The 10,697-nt window shown below is 36.3% G+C and overlaps 1 protein-coding gene across 1 annotated transcript; it reads right to left on the reverse strand.

Moving 5' to 3' along the window:
• Nucleotides 1–294: 294 nt before the first annotated feature.
• LOC5565797 (constitutive coactivator of PPAR-gamma-like protein 1) lies at nt 295–2,298 on the reverse strand. The gene is made up of 3 exons (XM_001650112.2): nt 2,138–2,298; nt 1,241–2,078; nt 295–1,182 (listed from the first exon to the last, which is right to left on the reverse strand). The coding sequence occupies exons 1-3, from the start codon at nt 2,218–2,220 to the stop codon at nt 376–378; spliced, it is 1,728 nt and encodes a 575-aa protein (XP_001650162.2). The 5' UTR covers nt 2,221–2,298; the 3' UTR covers nt 295–375.
• Between the last annotated feature and the right edge of the window lie 8,399 nt (nt 2,299–10,697).

The following is a 10,697-nucleotide window of genomic DNA, read 5'->3' on the forward strand; positions in this document are numbered from 1 at the left end:
AAACTGCGTCAAAAATCAGGGCGAGCATTCCAGTTTGTTAGAATCTTGCCGGAAACTACGACAGGGTGATGAACCTTCGTGCTTGCTGTTCAATGTTGCACTTGAAGATATCATGCGGAGAGTTAAGGTTAACAATCGAATCGATGAACCTCGACGGGAATAAATCGTGGACTATGCTCAAAGATTACAAATCGTAAGTGAAACTTCAAGTTTTGAACGCCGGGTGCTCAGGACGATAAGCTAAGGTAAAGTAAGGTAGGTATCCTAGTTGCTCAAGAAATAAAACATATTGCGCTTGAGAAAACAAGCGTCAATTTTATTAAATCGATAAAAATGTAAGAAACATCGGTGTTGAAATCAAAAGCATTACTTTTTTCATTGAGAAATTGTTGTATAAATCCGCCATTGCGCGATTTTCCCCAAATCTGCTTCCGACTTGTCCCACGTCCGGTATTTCGTATGAAAAAGTACTCCGTCGAATGGAGGGTCCTCCCGAAAGCCCCGTAAGTTCAAACCAATGGAATTCATTGCAATGGCAACGAAACGGTACATGATTCTAAAGATGAACGCCAACCTAAACGGGCGGCTTTCTACCGTGGTTGGGAACTCCAATGATTTGGGATCATACGTCTCCGTGACCACATCGTATGCCACCTGAAGCAACAGATCGGCTTCGAACAACTGCAGGATCCGATTTTCCACCAAGTGGTACAGGGTGACAACGGTGGGCAGCAGGGGTCTCAATATCGGTCTGAGTCGTCGATAGTCCAACCGATCTGACACGATCCAGCTGAGTAGGAGTAGCTTCGTATTCTCGAGGTTCGCCATGACGAATGGATCCGTAGAGAAGAGTTCCATGAGAGTTGGAGGATCAGTGAAACTTGGGAACTGCACCGGGAAACGTTGTATCCGGTGGTTGGATTCGTGGGTTAATTTGATGACGAATGCCTGGATGTAGATCTTCCGTCCCTTCTGACGGCTCAACACGATGATCCCAGCGGTGCGCAGCAGTATGCGAAGGACTAGTGAGGGTACTTGTTTTCCCAATTCGGTACTGCGCATGTCAACTAGTCCTAACGAAACGACGTGCGGCTGTTTGTGCCAAAGTTGGTACACGAATGGGTTCGGATGCTTCAGGAGAATTTCTTCTACTGGGTCGTCATTGGAACTGGTTACAAAGTCCTGTGGAAGGAAGAATGTATAAGAAGGGTAATGTGGTGGAAATACAATCATCACTCACCGTTTTGTAAAATTGCAAACTCATCCAGAAGCGATCCTTCCCGGAACGGTTGTGAGGTCCAAAAACTTTTTCTAGAATATTCTGTAAATTATTCGGGTCTTGTGGTTGGACAAATTTAGCGACATTGGTCATTTTGTGACAGTATTGACCTAGACTGAAATGAAAGCGTTTTAGTTCTTCAAGCTTCACAATGTCGTTTCCACAGAGAGTGGCAAACAAGGGCATTTGGGCGAAGGTCAATCCCAAATACTGTAACAAAGCATGGCGATTGTATTCTAGCGTTTCCAAGGTGTCGATATCGAGATCTCTCGACGACCAATACCTCCAGTTTCCTTCGTAGATGAGGAAATCCGAGTCATTGGAGATGATCGCCAAAGCGTTGACTTTGCTTGCGAATGCAGCCAATTCTTGGTCGCATTCCCTTTCCAAGGACACCGTCAATCTACCATGCATTTCGGCGAGATATTCCAGAGCGTAGCCACATCCTGGCGCTCCCACGGTCGTAAGTATTGTCTCAATATCTACACCTTCATCAACGGCATTTATTATTGCGATTGCGTCTTGGTAATCCCTGTCTCTACGCTCGCACCAAGTTCGTACCTTGAAGTCTTGCACACTACCATCCATGAAAAACTCCAACGAGACTCCAAGCGATTTCAATTTCCGCAAGAATCGATCAATAATCCAGAATCCAACATTGAAGCGCGCACCGTAGATAAGCGAATTGAAATCTATCGAGTCTAGCTCACCACTCAAAGCAAACACATCGATGACTAACACGGGCGGTGGTGGTGGAGAAGCCTTCCCAACTGTCGTCGAAGCTTTACGGTAGTATTCCCTGCGGAGGTTAAAACCGTTAAATTGTACTATCACGTGTGAAATCTTACCAAATCGCACCGAATTTCATGTTCAATGTTCACTTTGAAGCACCCGTTTTCGACCTTTTTGCGAATTAACGTATCCAGATGACGCACACCCATCGCGATACTGCAAGCTAATGCCGTCGGTGCTAAAACTAAGTGCGCTTTCGATGAGTGTCGAGCGTGTTTTATCGACCGTTTGTAGATGTATGGATTATGGATGTATGGATAGGGAAGAGCGCACATTAGCGTGCTACTGAGATTTTATCGGTGAATTGAAATTTATACTTATATATAAGGGAGGACGGGGCAGGATGAGCGGCCCTCAATTTTTAGACTGACTGAATGAATTACAATGATATATTGTTATACACCGTTGAAATGAGGTTCATCCAATTACAATCCTTGATTAAAGTTAATAGAAATAATAGGGATTAGAAAATATGAATAAATTATCATAAATTAAGAAAAACATTGATTTATCTTATGACAAATGGCCAGAACAAAATAAATATATTGTCGTCTAACAGTATTTTGACCAAATTTTTGGTTCTCAGTCAACATTTCAAGCTTCTTGGAGAGTTTTTTGGTACATAAAGAAAAACAATCATCAAACAAATATTACAGTACATTACTTTACTTAAGTAATTTGTACAAGTTGGGGCAAGATAAGCACCCCTTATGGAAATGAGTTTTTTTTTTAAGTTCAAATACGCTTAACAATGCTTGGACAACATGCTTTAGCTTTATTAAATCTGTTTGTTAGCTTGTATTCATAAAATGGTTATACAGACATTTCTCATAATTTCCTTCCATTTCTAGTAAAATTAATGAGTAATCCATTTTCAACTAGAATTATTCAAGAATTTTCTACTCAAACAAAATTTTAAATTTATATCTTGATGCAGAATATACAATGGAATCAATGAGAAACCATCAATAGTTGAAAAAATTGTAATTGAGGGAGTGCCCTTCTTGCCCCGCAGCTTTCTTAAGCCAACTGAAAAACCGCTCTCTCGTTTAGTCATTTTATTCAATTAATTGTTTGTTTATTTTTTTAACCTGCTTGGCTATGGTTGATAGAAAACATATTATAAAAACGGTTCCATGTCATTCCAAATAAAAAATAATCAATTCTAAAAAAATCACAGGGCCCGTTTTGGAGTTACGCCCTTTTAATTGTAGAAGATAACAGAAATCTGAGAAATTTAGTTGGGTCTTCATTGGCCGTGATTATCCGAAAAACTGCACCATCCAAATTTGAATCAAAGCAGGTTTATATAGTTATTTGTAACATCAGGACGGAATTTTGCATGAAAAGATCAACAAACTTTGAAGTTAAGCCCTTTTGAAAGTGCAACCATTAAAACACTTATTCTCAGAATACTCATTATGCATTGTAGTACATGCCGCAAAAGTCCTTCTCAGTTAACAGATTTTTCATGGGCTCATTCGCGATAAGGCATTACGGAGCTAATTCCTTTAAGAAATCAAATTAAGTTTTGTAGCACACAGAACAATATAATGTACTCATGATTCACATCAGAGGCGCGGCCACGCTCGAAACCATGGGTAGGACAAAGGTTCGCAAATATTTTGTGCACAGTGAATCAAAGAACAATTTTAACCCTGGAATAGAAATTAAAAGTTACTATATTCAGAGGCTCTCCAGGAATTTCATCAGAAAGTGTTTGCCCAAATGTTCAGATATTGCATCGGAGATTTCTAAAGGAATTCATTTAGTGATTATTTGCAAAGGAATTTCTTCAAGACTTTTTAAGGATACCTCAAATTCAACCTGAATTTTCCCAAGGAAAACAACAGAAATGGAATTTCTTCAGAGATTGTTTCTAAAACCATCTGAATTCCGTCAAAAATTCTTTGAGAAATTTTTCCCTGGGACATTTTCTAAGACTCCCGGCCAAACATCCTCTAAAATTCAATCAATAATTTCTCCAGAAAATTCTAGGCATTTTCTTTAAAATTGTCTATTAGGATTTATAAAAAAAAAACAAAGACAAAATAAAAAGATTTTAACGAGGGATTTCTCTAAAGATACCTTCAGCAATTGATCCAAAGATTCCTTCTAAGATTTTTACAGAGATTACTCAAGTTGTTCGTTGAGATTTTCTCAAATATGTCTCAAGTAAAAAGAAAATCCAAAATTCTTCCAGGAATGTCTCCAGGGAAATGCCAAGATTTTTTTCTTAAAAATAAATCCGTAAGGTATTTCCAAAGAGAGAACCCGTTGATAAAACTAGGGTAAATTTTAAAGTCACTCTTTTGAGGAAGTTTTAAAAAAAATCCTTGATAATTTGCAAAGATAACTAAAATAATCAATTGAATTTCTGGATTGTATTCCGCATAATTTCTGAAGAAATTTCTCGAAAAACATTGGAAAAAATCTCTATAAAAAATTGTATCGGAATGATTGGAGGATTTACTGGAATAAAAAATCTGTAGTATAAACTGGTGGTGATAATTTTTTGAAGATTAAATGGGAATTTTTTGAGATACTTTTTAAGTAATGTTATGTAAAACTGCAGGGGTCATACTTGGATGAAATGCTGAAAAAATCGCTCGAAACAATAGATTTTTCCGAAGAATCCCTCAAGGAATTTTGGATTTCTGGGAGGATGGGTTCTTGATGGAATCCACATAAACATTTGAAGAAATTCTTGCAGGGATTCTTGTAAAAAAAAACTCTTAAGCTATTTTATCTGTACTCTCTGAAATAAACCTTTGTGAATTTCCGCGGAAGAAATTTTGTAGAAGTTTTTTTAAAAATCTCCATGAGTAACAACTGGAGAATTTGGTTTAAGGAGTTGTGAAAAATATCTGGAGGAAATTCTAAGATAGTTTGGAAAACAAATTTTAAATGAGGAAATTACTGAAAGTAGTAGCTTTGGATTTTTCAAAGATTTTTGGAGCGAATTTTGTAGAAATACTTCTAAGCATCCTTTAAAATATCGCTGGAAGAGTTAATAAGAGAATTGGTAGAGAAATCTTTGCAAGAAATTCTTAAAAAGAACCCTGTAGGAGAAAGTATTTCAAATAAAATCACTATGATAATTCCTGAAGCTGGGGCCTTCCTTAGCCGAGTGATTAGAGTCCGCGGCTACAAAGCAAAGCCATGCTGAAGGTATCTGGGTTCGATTCCCGGTCGGTCCAGGATCTTTTCGTAATTGAAATTTCCTTGACTTCCCTGGGCATAAAGTATCGTCCTACCTGCCACACGATATACGAATGCGAAAATGGCAACTTAGGCAAAGAAAGCTCTCAGTTAATAACTGTGGAAGTGTTCATAATAACACTAAGCTGAGAAGCAGGCTCTGTCCCAGTGAGAACGTAATGCCAAGAAGAAGAAGAAGAATTCCTGAAGCATTTCCTCGGGGAATCTGAGGCAAATTTCTTGAAGAGGCTCTTGAACCCATTATATTCTCTTAAGGTTCATTTGGAGCTTGTACAATTATGCATCAGGACCCAATGCAAGCAGAATAAGGAAAAAAAATGCTTATTTGACTAAAAAAATAAAAATATAAACTTTTTAGAAACTTGCATTGAAAAAGAGACCAAGTCTCTGTAAATAAACCTACTACAAATCCTGTCGTTTGTATCTTTCATTAAACCATGCTTTGTTATCATTCATATCGAAAAATATTTATATCTTTTATATGTATATCCTTTTATGCCAATTTTATTCAACAAATTTGACAAAAATAGGCCAAAAAGCTTGCCTTTACAACCAGTGAGGTTGTTTTAATTTCCTCATATATTTTTAGATAACAAAAGGTAGAACAGCAAACATTCTGTGAATTTGTGTAGTTATTTTTTCTTTGCACTGAAGTTTTTTTTTTTGTTTAATCGTGGGTAGGACAATCCTTTGACTGTCCTAGCCGGTTGTGCTACTTTTCCCCGAATGTCGGTTCCCCGAAGGTCGTTTCCCCGAACGCCAGTTCCCCGAATGCCAGTTCCCCGAATATCCCGTTTCCCCGAATAACCCACTTCCCCGAAAAGTTTTTGGAACTCATGATTGTCATATATTTATACATTTCAGGGTGGTGAACGTACTGGTCATCTAATATGCACCCTTCTTTATTTTGTTGGCGGTTCTTACGAGTTTTACCGTTCTCAGCATTTTTGGCAACATGTGTATAGCCCCGAAAATGACCAAATACCTCCTTCTTTTGATTGCTTATCGTTCTTTCTATTCACCACCTTGCCACTGAAAACTATTCCAGCACCTATTTGAACTGCTCCACTTTTCGGGGAAACGGGTCATTCGGGGAAATGGCATTCGGGGAAACGGGTCATTCGGGGAACTGGTATTCGGGGAAACGACATTCGGGGAAAAGTAGCACAATCGTCCTAGCCAGGTGTTTTTGTGCGTAGTACATGTCATACCTGTCCTACCCACTTCCCGCGCCACTGATTCACATTATTTTAAGTCCAACTATTGTTGTATATAGAATGGAAAATAAACGTCATAGAATACTTTCGGACTTGAATATTTGGTTATGTGTTGCAGTGTATCGAATGAAATGAAAATAAGGACGTTGAAAGCAGCGATATAAAATGGAAGAAAATGACACAAAGTGTAGAACATTCACTATTACATGTTTCAATGGAACTAAATATCATAACATTTGCAGAGCTTTGTTTTAAATGTTTGTCTTCGACAGATTGGAAAAGTTTGTAAAGCTCCCAAGTCATGATTGGTTATCTTTACTGGTTATAGCAGCTGATGAGTCATAACTTCACAAAAAATGATAGTGTACATAGAAATCTTCAGTTTGTATAGGATTCAAATCATGTTGTTTTAAGTGGACCAGCCGGTAACCAACAGGGCCACAGAACAATTTATGATTTTTTGTAACCAAAATTGGAAGTTACGCAGAATCCATAAACAACTCTGTTCTTACCGTACTTTACACATCTTTTTGAAATATAACTTCGAATTCTATTTCCCCGAATACCATAAACCTGAAGACCATCACCTCGAGCTCCAGTTCCTAGAATGGCATAACTTCTAATTGCATTATCACGGGATAACGTCATTCAAGGTAATTATATATTCGGGACAATAGCATTCATCCTAATGGTGCGTCAGGGTGATAACACTCGGCTTAATGACATTCGGGGAAATGAAAATCAGTGATTTTAAAGGTAGAAATGTAAAATTAAGCTCAGCAAGTGTTATGATTTTAAATTAAATCAAACCAAATACAGTAAGGACCCGATTTTGTCAGCCCCTTGATGAATTTTAGGCTGACAAAATGGGGAACCTGACAAAATCGGGTCAATTTATTTTGTTCCTGTTTTTCAAATTTTGACGTGTTACATGATTCAATGGACTTTTAAAAGGGTGATGGACATGAGCGTAGCCATTTTTTTTTTTGATCAGGGGCTCCACCCTCCCTTGTATTGGTAATATCAATTTTTAACACTTAATAAAAGGCATTGCCATTGCCCCATCTTGCTACGCCCATGTGTGCATGACATCAAACATCATCATCAATTTTAATGTAAACGTGGTAAAACATGACGATAACAATTTTTTGACAAATTTAAAATAGGCTGACAAAATCGTGTCAAAAAGCTGACAAAATCGGGGGTAGACAAAATCGGGGGCAGACAAAATCGAGGGCTGACAAAATCGGGTCAGTATTGTAATAACTGATATTACTTTTCTTAAGCGTATTTCAAGTATTGAGGTTTTCTCGTAATGCCATATAGCGCTTGAGCCTTAATGTGTCATTGAAAAAAAAGAATGGAAAATACTAACAGCACTATCATGCCTAATAAATCTATATAAAATTAGTGTTTTTAATGGTTACACCCAGGGATTGAATCCTGAGAAAATTGAGAGAATCTCTCACGTATCGCTCTCTGTAACTATCATAACATGCTGCACATTATGAGAGACTGTTTATCGTATACTGCTACAACTTTGATCAGATTGAGGGGATAGTAGTGCATGATAAAACCCCTCTAAACATGCTCCAAGCCTGGGGGAGGGGGACACTACTGATATTGGAAGTTCGTAGATTGTTTATCGTGCCAGTAAAGAAAAACACCTATCCCCAACGGTAAACAAGCGAGAAAAATTATCATCGCTCTCTCTTTGGGGCTCTCGCTCGCTGCTTCCATTTATCAGACTTGTTATACCTTGCGATATCGTGGACCGCAACAGATGGGATGTTTTTCTTTGCTTGCTTTGATCGTGCTTCATACTCAAATGAGAGCGAATTCTGCAATGCCTGGTTACACCTAAAAAAATGCGTAACTTCAAATTTTGTCTATTTTCTCAATAAAAACTCAACCCGGAGGGATACAAATAACTAAACGAACCAACATAACACTAGATTTTCCAAATATACATCTTTTTATAACCATGGTCAATGAAACCCCGTTTAAATATCGCAGATTTCCTGTGAATTTGTGGACTAATACAATCAAAAGAGCGTAACTTAAAAATGGGCCCTACGATTTTTTTTGTTAAATTTTGCCCAGACATGCAGCTTAGCCATAGAAAATTGCTGGTGAGCACAGATTTGATGGAGATTTTTTTTCTGATAATAACGGCCAGTGGAGCACCGTGGTGATGTGTCGCTGGAAAAAAAGTGTAGGTAGGGGGAAATCCCCCAGTACCGAACACTTAAGCCACTAAATCCATAATTGGAAAAATATTGATTTTATGGGCTCGTGTTACCCATTTATGATAAATATAATCATTTTTATAGTGTATAAAAATAAATTTGAAAATATAAATATGAATTTTGGCATTGCATTTTGATGATGTATTTTAGTACCGAATTGATCGATCTTGAATACCGGATATGGAAATGCCTCGAATTCTGTAAATTTGAACATTATTGAATGTATATACTATAGTAATAGTTTATAATTACTAATTAAAGGCATTTGCAACATTTACAAGAATAATTTGAGTTTTTCTTAGTTTGCAAGATGCCTATCAAAAACCTCTTTCATATATGATGAAAAATACATTTTACGATGTTGTTCTGAATAATCATTCTTCTTAATTTTATTGCATGTTTGATACCATGATCGACGAAACCCATGAAAAATGAAAGTATTTTGAGACACTGACGAAATAATTACAAAGATATCATACAACATATCAAGCTGTCCGAAACTGAGGGACAGGAGGTGCTTAACGAAAATTGTAATTTGTTCATATTTAGTTTAATTATGATACAAAATACATTCATACTATCAAATTAGGATTATGTTTGATCATGCTTGCGTGATCCAAAGTATTTTTTGGAAAGGTCAAAAAAACTTTTAGGTGGATTAATTCAAATTCTCTATGGTCAATCTGGCAAATTTAAGCTAGGAATGAAACAAAAGAAGGAAAACAACATTTTCGAATATTAAAACATTTTAAAATTATCGTAAGCAGTCTGCCAATAAATGATAATAATACTTGATCCACTTACCCCACCCCATTAAAAAGTAGGGGTAAGGGTACCATGTAGAATATATCTGTATTTATTTATAATAATCACATACCGTCGGACGGGGCTACTTTGGACATTCACCTTTTGTATTTATTTGCAGCGTAAATATTAATCTGAGAAATTTTGTGTCTTCAGCACTTTTATTAACCAATGTAAGCTCTACCACTAGGCATGATTTGTTTTTGGAACAACATCAACAATAACAGGATAAACAAGAAAACATTTTAAAAAAGTCCGAATAAACATTCACAAGGTATAAAACATTGGCTATGCAAACATTGTATGAATTTTTCCCATGTCGTGGAAAGTTATTGGGAGCACCACAAAACTATCGAATCGTCATGTTTCATAAAAATCTTGACATTTGTTTTGCTTAAAATTGTTGTTTTATTAAAATACTTGATCAAAGGTCTTATTTTTACGACCTTCATTTTATTATAATATTATAGTTCATATATTTTACTACATAAAAAAAAATAAAATGAATATTTGGAATCGTGAACAGATATAAAACACACATATTTTAATACGTACCAATGACAAGTTCACAACATAATAACTAAAAAAATATTTTCCGTCGTATTTCAAATGAATTTGCAGTACATAACAATTGCATTCTTCAATTGCTAAAATAAACTACTTTCAAGCCAACTCTAAACTGCTAAGAAGCTAAAAGCATATTATAAAAGCATTCTTTTACTTCTCTACCAGCTTTGATTTATAGGTTCATTGCGTTTATAATGAAAATTACTAACAGGTATTAATGTGATCCTTCTGCACATCGTTCATATAACAGTAAGAATAGAAAAATACAGTTTTTGTACATAACTCATCAATCATCGCAGTACCTAGTAGTTACATCATTTGTTTATGTCAACTTAAAAATTCAACCATTCAGGGGGAAGTTGAAAGTTTAAGTCTCATACTACAAATTGAAAATAGTGTTTCGCTGAAATTTGTTATATATGTGTAATTGTTTCGAGCTTTGCTTTGCAATTATTCTAAATTATGTTTATCATTGAAAAAACGTTCAATAACACCACAATGGACGATAATCTATAAAACCAGTTTGAAATTTATAAAGAACGATCATTTCATTATCAAATTGTGAAA

The sequence above is a fragment of the Aedes aegypti genome, chromosome 3, assembly GCF_002204515.2.
Source record: "Aedes aegypti strain LVP_AGWG chromosome 3, AaegL5.0 Primary Assembly, whole genome shotgun sequence".
NCBI classification, from domain to species: domain Eukaryota; kingdom Metazoa; phylum Arthropoda; class Insecta; order Diptera; family Culicidae; genus Aedes; species Aedes aegypti.

Coding starts and splice junctions, on each gene's coding strand:
- LOC5565797 (XM_001650112.2), bottom strand. CDS start 2,220: ATGGGTGTGCGTCATCTGGATACGTTAATTCGCAAAAAGGTCGAAAAC. Junction 2,079..2,137: donor AACATTGAACATGAAATTCG/GTGCGATTTGGT, acceptor TAACCTCCGCAG/GGAATACTACCGTAAAGCTT. Junction 1,183..1,240: donor GTTTGCAATTTTACAAAACG/GTGAGTGATGAT, acceptor TTCCTTCCACAG/GACTTTGTAACCAGTTCCAA.